This window comes from Pristis pectinata, chromosome 9 (assembly GCF_009764475.1).
Source record: "Pristis pectinata isolate sPriPec2 chromosome 9, sPriPec2.1.pri, whole genome shotgun sequence".
Classification (NCBI taxonomy): domain Eukaryota; kingdom Metazoa; phylum Chordata; class Chondrichthyes; order Rhinopristiformes; family Pristidae; genus Pristis; species Pristis pectinata.
Window position 1 is genome coordinate 44,678,293 of NC_067413.1, and position 14,114 is coordinate 44,692,406.

Below are 14,114 nucleotides of genomic sequence, written 5' to 3' on the forward strand. Positions count from 1 at the left end.
TTAGTGATCACACACCACTCTTTTGAAAGATGGCAATACAGTGGTTAACACTGCTGCCTCACAGCTCCATAGACCCAGGTTCCAACTTTGGGTGCTGACTTTGTGGTGTCTGCATGCTTTCACTGTGACCATGTGGGCTTCCCCCAGGTGCTCCAGTTTATGGCTACTGTAAATGGTCCCTAGAGTAGGGTGGGTAGCAGAAGAATTGGAGTGGGTTTGGGAGTTAATGGGGATGGTGTAGGCCCAGTATAGATGGGTGCTTGATAGTCAGTGTGAATACAGTGGGCCAAAAGGCCCGTTCCCCTCCTATGTAATGCTATTACAAACCATTATCCTTTCTGAATGAAAGCTCTTCCATGTCCTAGAAAATGCTAGGAACTATGAAAGGAATAGTAACAGGGCACTTGGAAAAAAGAAATCACAATATTAGACAAAATTTAAACAGTTTAGTGCAAATAATGTGTTAAACAAAGCTATTTTGCAGATATAACAAGGAAGGTTGACAAAGGAGAAACCAGTGGATAGCACATGTTGATTTTCAGTATGATGCCACACAAAAGACTGTCACTTAAGATTAGGGATCATGAAATTGGTAGCAGTGTGTTAGAGTGGATAGCTGGTTGTTTAATGGACAGAAAGGAGAGTTGCTAAGAACTTGTATTTTCCAAAACACAGCAACTGCTTCTGGTCTGATCTATGCTTGGGCTTCATTTATTTGAAATTTATTTCAATGACTTTGTTTACAGGTTGAATGTAATACATCAAAGATGACTAATGATGCAAAGCTTAGTAAGAAAGGAAGCAAAGAGATACAAACCAGCCAGTGATAGGAAAAAAGACAAATTTACAGTATCACTTCCAGAACCAGGAAGTACCAAAGCACCTTAGAGCCAATGAAAAACTGCAGAGTACTGGGCCAGAGGCTGGAACATAGAATATGACAGGTGGAAGGATTAAAGTTTGCACTTTGGTAAAATAGCAACTTTTTAAAATAAGCTTAAAGATCAATAAATTTTTAATATTCAGAGGACCTAGGCGTCCATATACACAAATCACAAAGTTAAGACGAAACTGTGGCATGCAATTAAACAATTAGGAAGGCAAATTGCATTCTTACTGCAGAGGGCCAGAAAGACACCAGAAAAGGATTACAGAATTGCCATTATAAAACTCCTTTTTGTGTCTCTTTCAGGATATCTCAAAGTGCTTTGCAAAGAATGAGTGATGTACTTTTGAGCTGTTGCCTTATTCTAGTATAAGGAAACAAAGCAGCCAATTCAGATACATCAAGACATCAGAAGCAATGACACATGGACCAGATGACCTGCTCTGGTAATTTTGATCAAGGGATGAGTATTGACTAGGATAGCTGGGACAACTCTCATTCTCATCCTAGGGATAATGATTATGGTTTTTGTTTTAAATAGATACATCTTCAGCAGTCCTCAGAATAGAAAGCACTGCAATGGAGTGCCAGCTTAGATTTTTGTTTTCAAGTCTCTGGAGAACTATTTGAGTCTACAATCTTCTGGGCACTACCAACTGAGCTACAGCTGGTAGTCAAGGGCAATTCTTGATCCCTTAGCCAATGATAAATCTACTTGATTTGTATGGGATGCAACAATGACTCACTAGATTGTTTCTTGGATTGATCCAAGCTATCCTATGAAGAGAGATTGTAAAGAATGAACATTCATTTTCAGGAATTTAGGACAATTAGAGGTGATATCAAAATGCAACAAAAAAATTCTTACAGTCTGAGAGGACAGCTAGAAGCTCTTTCCACTGACTGAAAAGGCTTAGCCTAGGGAGCCATATTCTCAGGATAATGAGATGAGATTGCATTTCTTCCCTGAAGGTGATGAGAAATGGATTTCTTCACTACAGGGAATTGTAGATGCTCAGTCATTGAAAGAATTTTGGGAAAAAAAGTATTAGGGAAATATCATGGGAAAACAAGGTGTTACAGAAGTTCAGCCGTAAATTGACTGAAAGGTGTGCCAAATTGTCTATCCCTGCACCAACTAATTTGATGACTTGAAGTGGCACTGTCAACAATCATTTGGTCAAACCAGAGTTGACCAATTACAATTTACGATATAGAAAATTGCGATAAGTGATTCACAGAAAAACAAAATTGCTCCTGGTGAGGGAGTTAACAACCATTCATGCCTATTTTGTGATGCATCTCTCCTTACTGCAACTGTCTCCATTTGCAGTTTAAACGATCCAACAACCAAAACATTAAATTGGAATGCTTTTCAACCATTTTATTGTTGGTTCCAACAGTCAGGCCATTTTATTCAGGCTACGATTATAGCAAATGACAGTTTTATTCAAAAACAAAGAATACAAGAATAAACATAGGAATGCAAATTAGGAACAGAATTAGCACCCACTCAGACAAGTGAGAATTGATTAGGGAAAGTCCTTGTTGAAGGCAAATTGGGTTTAACAAACTTGATAGTATTTGGTCACTTGGATAGACTGGAGCAGTTGGGATTAATTCCTTGCAAAAGAGCAGGTCGAGAATGGATGTAAAACCACGCATATTTACGTATTTAAGTATTACATATTAAATCCACATATTTAAGGCCACATAGGGTCCAGGCAGAGTAGAGAGAAATTGATCCCAATGAGTGGCAGAAGGGTTAGAACCAGAGAATGAAGGTAATTTTAAAAAAAATGGCATGAGGAATTTTTTTAAAACAAGAATACAAGTAGTTAGAATCTGGAGTGTACTATCAGTGGAATCGTGTCCAAAAAGGAACCAAATAAGTACTAGAAAGGAAACAAATTGCAGAACTATGGAGAGAAGATTGTGTTGTGGGGGAAGGGGCAGGGGAGGCAGGAAGTGGTCAGAAGGGGACTAGCTGGATTGTCCTTAAATGGAGCAAAGCACGTGCTTGATAGGCTGAATAGTCTTCTGTGTTGTAAACGTTGATACTATAAAACCAACACAAAATAACCTGAAAGATATGCAACTTTAGCTTTAATTATCCAAAGAAAAGGCATACTGCTATTATGTATGAAAACCTACTCTTTAACGAAGAGTTCTCTCATTAACATGAGGAGCTAGCTTAACTAGGTTTCTCAGGAACAAACTGAACTATTAGTTGATGAGAAATGCAAATACAATATGCTGCTCATTTAAAAAAAACTAAATTTAAAGAGTAATGGTCTTAAACTAAAAAAATACCACTGAGCTGTTAACATTTTATAACACCGGCATTTACCTATTCATACATTTTGAAATGAGAATCTCAGTTACTAAAGATCAACGACCTATATGGAAAAAAATGATTTAGGTGCAGTGTCAAAAATAGTTCAAAATATACGTTCTGATGTAGGTGGCTTGCACTTCTGATTGCCATATTATATGAAGAATATGAATGGACTGAGAGAAGATTCACTAGGATGATGGAACTTTTCAGTTATGAGGAATGTCTGGATAGGCAGGGTTTGTTTTCCTTGGAGCAGTGGATATTGAGGGGAAGGGGGAGAACCTGGTAGAGGTGTACAAAATTATGAGGGGTATAGATAGGCTGAATAGTGGGAAACTTTTCCTTATAACAACAGAGACATCTGAAACCACAAAGCATAGATTTAAGGTGAGTATGAGGATTACAGGTAATTTGAGGAATTTTTCTCCACTTGGAGGGTGGCTGCAATCTGGAACACACCACCTGAGGAATCAGTGGAGGCAAAGACTCTCAGAATATTTAAAAAGTATCTGGATGAGCACTTGAATTGTCAAGGGTTAGAAGGCTAAATAGCAAGTAATGGCAAATAGGATTGTTTAGATGGGTAGTTGATGGTCAGCATAGACATGTTTGGCCAAAGGGCCTGTTTCTATACTGTATGACTATATGTACACTCATATATAATTAGTCAGTACCCAGGGTTTCTCTTCCAAAACAAACATCAGGTTGTAGCAGTGGTGCAAATATACTAATGTCATGTTGGTGCAATAATAAATAAGCAAAAAGCAATTTGTTTGTTGATGGCCCTGTGAAGAGATGCTTAGTATTTAGTTAACAGCCTATTCTAGACAGTACAGTAAGTAGCCTAGCCCTTCTAGTTCAATAATCGCTTGCACATAGAATAGTAAATAGAACAGTATCAATGCAAGTATGGAGGTGTACTCTGCATAAACAACCGAACCATCTAACTGAAAAACAAGCTGCTCTTAATCTCTAAAGATCACCGTCAAGTGCAGTGTTATTTTTGGTGGTAGATGCAGTCAATTAGCCGTAGTGGAAAGTTTCTGTTAGCTGCATTGGAAAATTAATTGTCAGCATGACATGTTCTGCATTTAATTTTAAATTTAAAAATTGGAAATGAGTTCATACTTACATCTACCAACCAAATGTCATCTTCTCTATTTTCTTTAAACCTGCAATAAATCACCATGGTGTCACAAATGCAAAATTCCAACACAGATTGTATTTAAGCTGAGACATCTTTTTGGAATTAGTAACTATTCCAGTTTTTGATATTAACTGTGATTATATATCTGATAATTGATGCTGATCTTCAGAGTGAATCCACAAATATTTATTTCTGAATCTCCTGAGGGATCAAGGTACATAGGAAACCAAGCACAGCTATTTCTTATTGGCAAGCTGCATGTAGCAAGACTTGCACTTGGTCCCAAAGTACACTGGGCCAAATCGTACTTACTTTTAGGTGGAAATTCTGTTAAGGACCACCAGAGAACTCCTCTGCACTAGCAGACTGACATACCAGACTGAGGGGGCAGCTACACCTTGCATCTGGCCTGTTTACAATCAGCCATAGGCAGAGTAAATAACACAACTCCATTCATTGGGGTCATTGACCTTGATTATAAAGGCCTGACCTTAATTTATGAAAATGGACAACATTTTATTTTATAATTGTTATTTATTCTAGCCACAGCCGTCCTTAAAGCTGAGGGGCCAGATACAAAGTGTATTCGGTCTCAGATCAGAATGCTATCATTGGACCAATGCTGGGTCCATTGATTTAAGGTATTTGAAATATTAATTTTTAAACCTTTGTCAACTCTTTTTAAAATGCCCCTCTCAGAGACAAGTTAAAAAACCTTTGATAATTGCTACCTATTAAAAGGCAAAATGAAACACTCTGATGGTGGAGCTACAGGATCCTGTGCCTGAGACCTATTTGCTGCTCATAGCACAAATCTCCTGCCTGAGAGGGCTGTAGAATTCTCATCAATTGATCCCATGCAAAAGGTAAATGGAAAAAAAAAGCAGGAACAATCTAGATCAAGCACAATCTGGTTCACTGCACTACATATATCCTGTGATCATCCTAAAAGCAATTAAAATGGACACCACTTTATCATTTGGAAGCTTTGGATTTTTTCCACCTTTTTTCCTCTCAACCAACTCTGGAATCATGCACAATGTATCCAGTGATAATTCATGAGCACGTAGCCCTCTTATTTTAATCTTTTCTGATTCAGTTTATTGCATCATTACATAGCTTCCCAAATACATTGTATCTGATTAACAAACACCCTGCAATAGAAGTCCTGATGCAGGGTTTCAACTGAAATTGACAATTCCTTCCCCTAGCCCTCCACACCCCTATCCACAGATGCTGCTCGATCCAGAGTAATTCCATTATCATAACCCTAACCCAGCAATTAACTCCAGTCAACTAAATGGTTACTGTACAAGCTTTGGAACTTTAAGAATAATTAAAAAGTAACACAGAATACCCAAAAGTCCAGGAATTTCTAAATACATGCAGCTCTTTCTACCCGAGAGTACAATTGCATGGCATACTTTTGGCAAGCAAAATTGAAGGCTCTGAATGTCTGCCATAGGATTTATCTTTTTTTTTACTGATTATGAATCATGCAACAGCATGATAGGTAAGCAGAATAGATATGCAAGCTCAAATGTTACTTTTAGCTGTGTGTCAATAACATTTGAAAGCCAAGTAAATAGTTTTAAGACCACAACATGCCTATTGTTAAAATGTAGAAAAGTCATTTCAGAGCTTAATTTTCCAGAACATTTTGGAATCCCACTGAGTTCCAAATGGAGCTAGTAAAGCTCAGCTGTTTGGACAGCTGCAAGTGTCAGATCTCTGCCCATGGACTTCTATGCAAGTCCAGCCACAGTGTCCAGTTTTCCTTAGATTCTTAGAGCTGGATGTGAAACCCCACTGTTTACAATGGAGATTCAAGCCCTCTGGATTAGGGGACAAAGGGGAAGCTATGTTATATGTTTAAAACATAAGAGCAGCACAATTAGAAGGTGTTAGTGTTTTGTTAAATCTTCGAAAAAAGATTAACAATTCAGTTCAATGTCAGCAAAATTTTAAAACTCTTGAAATGTCTCTTAGTTTTCTAGCCAAAGCTACAAACACAACACTGTCAGCTGCAAAAACCTTTTAAGGACATTTCAGAGGCAAGGCTTCAGTGCTTCACCATGAGCCTCAACAGCCATTCAGACCTGCCACTGGACACTAGCAGACAGAGGGCCAAGCAAAGACTGCAAGTGACAATTCTGGGCAGCATCCACTCTGATAGATATATTTTTAAATTACAAATAGACAAAGATCTTATTTTAATTCTAGACATTCCTAGTCTTCCTGTATGATATAATTGTGTGAAATAACCCACATAGAATCATTATGGCAGAGGTGGTGGCAGTGATTCTGCTCACTATCCTGGCTGCTGAGAGAGCAATCCTGCTGGTCCCATTTCCCAGCTCTTTCCTCATAGCCTGCAAACTATTTTCCCTTCAGCATCTACACAATTCCCCACTGAGAGCCATGACTCTGTTTCCACTCCCCTTCTAGGTAGCGAGTTCGCTATCGTAACTGTAATTTTGCTGCACTTCCACTCACCTTTTTATCTCTTACTTTACCTTTACTGCACCTTTATATCTTTTGCTCAAAACTTTACATTTACAGTTCCTAATACCTGAATCAGTAGCCAAAGTAAACAGTTTTCTTCAATTACTGTCTAAATGAGCCACGATCTTGTACATTTCAGTCATAATCAACAACTTTGGTTAATTTTAAATCTTATTTTCTTATTTGTAATATTTAATTGTGTTTCCTTCTCAAATCTAAGTGCAGTGAAGGTTTGCAAGATTTATTCTAGGGATGAGGAATTCCAGCCACAAAATAGGACTGGAGAAGTTGGACTTATTCTATTTGGAACAAAGAAAGATCGAGTGGCATTAATGCAAGCTTTAAACTGACTCAGCAGCAAGTGCAATTACCAAGTGCAATTATAATAATGGAGACAAAAGAGACTGCAGATGCTGGAATCTGGAGCAAAAAACAAACTGCTGGAGAAAATCAGCAGGTCAGACAGCATCTATGGAGGGAAATGGACAGTTGATATTTCAGGCCGAGACCTTTTATCTGGACTGAAAGATAGAAGGGAGATAGCCTGTATAAAGAGATGAGGGAAAGTGGTGGAGCAAGAGCTGGTAAGCGCTAAGTGGATCCAGGTGAGGTGGGTTGATAGGCCAATGGAGGAGGAGGGAAGAGTGGAAATAGGTAATAGGTGGAAGTAACAAAGGGCTGCAGATGATGGAGTCTGATCAGAAAGGAAGGTGGAGCATAAAACCAAATAAGGGAGGTGGGGTGGGGAAATGGGAACAGTAGGAAGAAGGGACCCAGTGGGAGGAGTGTGTGGGTGATGGGCAGAGGGGTGGGTGGAGGAAGTGAAAGAAACAGGGTGATAGTGGGCTGGGGTTGCAGGATAGATGGAGGAGGAACTGGGTAGATCAGGAAGAGACAGAAAAGGCTGAGGATGAGCAGGTTACCCAAAATTAGAGAATTAAGATAAATTAAGAGAACTGTAATAAATGTTGAGTAGTTGGACTATACTATAATATTCCACTAAAAAGATGTTGAGTTACAACCAGTTAGAGGCCTTGCCCCTTATTTTCTAACATGAAACTGAAGCAGATATATTATATAAAGATGTAAAACTGGCTAGGTTACTAGTAGCTCAAAAAGCTATTTCACATGAGAACTTAAGTTTCTAAAACTTTCAATATTGTCTATGACTGATCACGGAGCATCATTTTACAAAGAATAGTCAGTTTTGGTTCAATGGCATAAGGTTCATAGGTTCAAACCTTACTCCAAACAACTTAGTACACAAGCTTCACCGATTCTTCTGAAATGATGCTGCATATACGTGGATACAGTTTCTGTATGAGAGATTAAACAGAAGCCCATCTATTCCTTCAGACAAACATTAATGATGTCGGGGTACTATTTAATAATGAGAGGGGAGTTCTCCCAGTACATTAGCCAATATTGCTAGTTCAATCAACCCTTACAACATCATAGTTAATTGCTGGCTTTTGGAACCTTGCATAATGATTATTGGTGCATGTCTCCTACAGTACAAATGTGTCTGCACGCCAACATTTTTTTTTACAGCAAGTTCAACATAAAATGTAAAGCATAGTAACTAATAGTGCAAAAACTATGTGATAATTGTGATTAAACTAAACTTTAGCAAAGCTGATGTTACTGGATTTGAATCTCCACAAACTTAGATCCCTAACCACCAACTCTAAACCCCTCCCTGGTCCCTGAGGTTAATAGACTGTTTGTGACCACATGATCTTACCTAAATCAAGGCAGGCTTAAAAAAAAACATGCTTCATCAACATGATAACTGCTTCCACTTTTACAATTCTCCAACACTGTCTTAACTCATCAATGAAGGAATCTTGGTATGCATCTTTATCAGTAGTCTTAACAAGTTTCAATACTCTCACGGCAATGCACCATCTTCCAAATTTCAGCCATCCATAATTGTCAAAAATTCTGCAGCTCATATCCTAATCTGTGCTGTCACATTCTGACATCAGCTGTACTCAATGACCCAGGCTGACCCCAAGTCTAGGAGTATCATGATTTTAAAATTCTCATCTACGTTTCCAAATTCAACGATAGAATTGCTCCTCCCCACTCCTACAGCCTTATTCCCCCAAATCGCCAATTTTTCACGTCCACCATTGGTTGCCATATCAATGGCTGCCTGGGACAGAGGCACCAGAATTCTCTCCCTAAACTTCCATTTTTCTTGCTTCTTGGGGTATTTCTTGAAATCCAACCTTCTGATCATTTGCATTAATATCTCCTTAAGCGCCAAATTCTGTTTGCTAATAGTTCTTGAAAGGTCATTTTAACATATTTAAAGCAGTATACAAGTGTAAATAATTGCTGTTCATAACTGTTACACAACTGCCCCAGGAAATTAACATTTCAACTGTAGAGTCACTACCTCAAATGTTAACGGGGTTAAATTTATTTTTAAAAAAACTGTTAATCCAATTGTTTTTTCCTTCTCTACTTCTTTAGTTGTACCCGACTTGATTCTAATTTACCTTCTTTTGTTTCTCATTCTTTAAACCTCATTAAGATGAGGATGGCTCTCCTGTTCACCAAGGACCAGTTATCATTGGCCTCGCCATGCCATGAGCAATTCAAACTTCCAGGTGTAATGTCCTTTTTAGACTGAAACATTATAATATTAAATTTTTAAAATTATATATAAAGAACCAACTAGACAGCAAACAAAATTCTCTGTTCCAGAAGCAGCATACCCAACACGTGCAAAAGCTGGGCATCAGGAAAGCTGCTCATTTTTCCCTCAATTGTTACAGAAGCCATTATATGGTCCTGTGACTGGACAGTACAGGACACTTAGATAAATATTGTTTTCAAATTGCTTCTGGTTTCAATCTTTCTTACAAGCTTCTTGATGAAACAAAACTGGAGCTCACAGGAAACTTTTTTTTCTGGGCAGTAACAATCAGAAGGAAAACGAAACACAAGTCAGAAGCTTGAATGCTAAATGGTACGTCAGCATTTTCACTGAAAATACTGAACAAACATATTGTAAGCAGAAACCAATTATTAATAATTTCTCCTTCAGATTAAATGGAGCATTCATCCAGTTAACCATCTATAGCTATCATACTTAAATGTCTATAAGCAATTATCAAATTTGAAACATAAATGCCAAAGAATTAATTGATGGATTTTAATTGTTCATATTTAACCACATTTAGCCTGGAATATTTATACCATGAAAAATTAAACTCAAATATTTTCTTTAAAGAAAGTTTTAAGATAGTTTAAAAAAAAGTTAAAACTTTTTGCTTCCATTGGTTTTTGAGTAATCAAACATGGGCAAAAGTGGCATCTTACAGTGCCTGCACCCCCTCATCTCTTGGAACTCCATTTCTTTATGTAAAATACATAAGCAGCAACAAAAATATACCAAAAATAAAGGGATTTAACAGCTATTAGTAAGCCTTCATCCTCCTCCCTCGGCTTGCACCACCACTTGTATCATTCAGTTTCTCCTGGTCTCCATTCTATAACAAATGTTTCCTTTGTTCTTTCCAATCATCTCCTTTCTGTACAACTGAGTTCTAACTCTTCCTAGTTCTGAAAGGAGGTCATTTGACACAAAATATTAACTCCACTTTTCTCCTGACTGATGCTGTCTGACCTGCTATTTCCAGCATTTTGTCTTTATTTTAGATTATCATCTGCAATTTTTTTTTGCTTTTTGAAGAACACTTCCTGTTTTGCAACACTATTTAAGAATTACATTTATATTTTAGTGCACAACTTTCAACCAAGAATGGACATGAAAACAAAAACCTTAAAGCAAATTTATAAATAATACAGATAAAGTTAAATCCTATATCGTTATTATCTGAAATAAATAACTACAACACGTGGGAAGTGAAGAACCAATGAAAAATCTAATAGAAAGAACTCTCTCACAGTAGGCCCTTACCCACAAGTCTACTTTGCTTTCATTGTTACAATGCACACAGGATATCCTAAATCAACATTGATTCATTTTTCTTGACTTCAGCATCTGAACTAATAATAGTATTGCTGGCTGTTTACACTGGATGTGGAGAGTCTATCAACCATGAACAGATTCTCTTTTATTTAAAACTTAGCTCTATTCTTTAATCCAATGTGGAATCATAGACCCTGATTTTTTTTTAAAATGGGTTTACAATTCTGCCGCCAAGATAATAAAGCTACATTTGGAAGTGCATAACATTACCCTGCAAACTATTTTCACATCATTGGGCACATAAACAATGGAAAATTAAGCTCTAATACAGCCCTGTTTGTACCAGTGCTTAGAACAATTTCACAGAGCCATACAGGTATCACAGAAGCATAAAAGTCCTGGTACACTGAACCAGGACTGTAGCACTCCTAGCTTTTAAAAATTGTATTGTCAAACTGAGTTATTTTTAATAATTTCAATGGACAATAGATGCTTATTTTTAGACATTTTTGATCTGAACATTTTCCCCCACAAAATTAGAGGTGTCATCCCTGGTGTTCTAATCAATACATATCCCAGCAGTAAAAATAATTAGCCAGTGCTTTCTGCATGTAAATTATCAATGATAGAATGTTGGAAAATGTCCAATCACTTTAAAAGTATTTAATTTGCACTGAAGTGCTGCCCTGTAGTCAAAAAAGGTGCAAGATAAAATGCCTGGCTTTCCAAGATTTTTTCTCATCTATAAAGTTGGAGCTCATTAATGTTATCTGCAGGGAAAATGTTTAGTTTAATAGATTTTTACAAATCAAAATTAAGTGCGCTTTTAGTAGAGGAGCACAAACTGTGCAATGGTTACCAAATTCAACGTGAAAGGATCAATGCAACAAGTCTGATGACACTTTTTCTTCAGATAGTATAAATTTCCAAGGAGGTTTCTCCTCAATTATTATCCCATACTTTTCTAGCTCCCAAACATAAGTTTTATTAAATTAGCATTTGATACAAAACCAAATGCAATTCTACAAAAAAGTTAGTATTCCCAAGAATGTTTGGTAAAGCAACATTATTCACTTTGTTTCAATTTTTAACTGACATCAGTTGTCCACTGCAAGCTTAGTCAATGCAAAGGAAAATGAGGGAAAACAGGTAACAATCTTTAGTACAGATAATATTTGAAGGTACAATCTGTTGGAGGAACTCAATGGGCTGAACAGCATCTATGGCAGAGGAAAGGAATCGTTGACATTTTGGATCAAAATCATGCAACAAGACAGAGTGGAGAGGGAAGACAGACAGTACAAAGAGGAGAAGGGAGTGATGAGATAGGGGTCATAGGTAATAAGTGGACCAAGGCAGCGTGAACGATGATGGGCAGATGGTTCCCTTCCCCACAGATGCTGCCCAAGTTTGTTGCTCTCTCATGTCCAATATTTGAAGTATATATTGTGCAATAAAACCACTTTTATACTGGCCTTCAGCATGGTTATATCTTTTTAAAATGGCAACCTAAGATTTGTTTGCTTGAATAATATGAAACAGATTACTTCCAGCAAAGACACAAAGTAAACTTCTACAATGTGAACAAAACTTATAACAGCCATGTTTAAACTATAATATTCATTAACAAAGGTTATAACCAACTACAAGAATAAATAATTAGCACTTTGCACATGCAGATATTATATTTTACAGAAAGATATTTCAAATAAAGTATGTACTGCCTATGAACATTAGCATAAATCGCTGACATATAGTGGACCAAAGGCTACCTGTAGCTTTTCACATCCCAGTTTTAGCTACAATATCCAAATTTCTAAAATACCATTCTTGTATGTAAATAACATACAAATTACAGAAACATACCCATGCATCAATACACTAATTGTTGCCAGAGTTGATGTAGAACCAGAATTCCCATAATCAGACATAAACAAACAACTGAGTGACCTTTACATTTGTTATAGAATGCAGACTTGACTTCATCAATTTTACAGAATTTTGTCCTGCAAACACAAACTGATTAATTTTTTTTCAAATAACCTGCAATTTGGTTGACATAAAAATAATTTAACTATCATTTAAAATAAATCGAATTAGCTCAAAGTTACTTACTCCTTTTAAAGACATCTACTTTTACCAAACTGGTAGGAATTTTTTGCTCCCTACGGAATATTATTTACTTAATGCTTTCCAACGTTATGGGCTCGCTATAAATTACATAGAGCTTTAGGAAAAAATACCCACAATGCTTCTTTAAGAGTTTGCAGCATCATTATTCATTTGACTGTAGGCCAATCCTGCAATCTTCCCAACCCCCTTCCAAAAGAAATAACGTGCCCAGAATTAATTGACATTTAATAAAATGCACAGATTACACTTTTGACAAATGCATATGGTATGACTGATTCAAATAAAATATTCATAATCTGTCATCTAGAAATTTACACAGTTTTATACCCTGTCCAACAGAGATGTGACAGACAACATTATTGACAACTTACGAGTCATCCAAATCTATGGCAAAGGCAGACACCGCAGCGGTCCGGAAGACTGCAACTACAACAGAAAAGAGAGAAAAAAAACACCTCTAATCAAAGGTACTGAGGAAACTGATGAATTGCTGGATTTGGGTCCTTTTCTCCCATTGAAGCCTGAAGGCATTTCATAATTCGGGAAGCACAGAACAGTCTGCAGCCTCACTCACCTCCATACATCAGCAGCACAAGTCGCGCCGTCGCTGCCATTTTGCTTGTGGGGCTGAGCCTCGCTCTATTGCGCAGGCGCACTTACACCACCGCTCCTCGCTGTCATGGAGACGCGGCCTATTACTGAGGTTTAAACGTAGGTGGTTATTTTTTTAAATTCTGAAGCATTATCATAGTTTTTTTAAAAACATATTTTTTCAATTGCGCATGTTTTAGTATATTATAAAATGTCTGCATTGATATGCTTAGTCTGAAAGTCAAGAAACTTAGAACTGCTTTTAAAATATGTGGAACTCTTGTCTTTCGACTCCAAATCTCAACACGTCTTTGGGGACTTCAGTTTGCATTGGAACCCATTCTGTTTTGGTGACCAGAATACCTTCGTACTTTTTATACTTGACTTCCACGTGAACTTCCTTGGTTGCTACCCTGCCTGAAAGCATGCAGCCCACAGCCTATGACTAATTACCTTATGAGCCTTTCAACTATAGAAGTGATGCGAGGAGAGACAAGAAGCGTTGAGCTTGCAAGTCAGTAGCAGTGTAAACACTGTCAAACCTTGAAAGTTTCAAAGTATCGAGCAT

The 14,114-nt window shown here is 37.3% G+C and overlaps 1 protein-coding gene across 1 annotated transcript in view; it reads right to left on the reverse strand.

Moving 5' to 3' along the window:
- The window catches only part of LOC127574051 (protein disulfide-isomerase TMX3-like), a 93,725-nt gene extending 80,156 nt beyond the window's left edge, over positions 1-13,569 (reverse strand). Inside the window, 3 exon segments of the mRNA XM_052022654.1 lie at positions 4,357-4,396; positions 13,327-13,381; positions 13,530-13,569. Coding sequence (XP_051878614.1) covers positions 4,357-4,396; positions 13,327-13,381; positions 13,530-13,569 — 135 coding nt within the window.
- Positions 13,570-14,114: the final 545 nt, after the last annotated feature.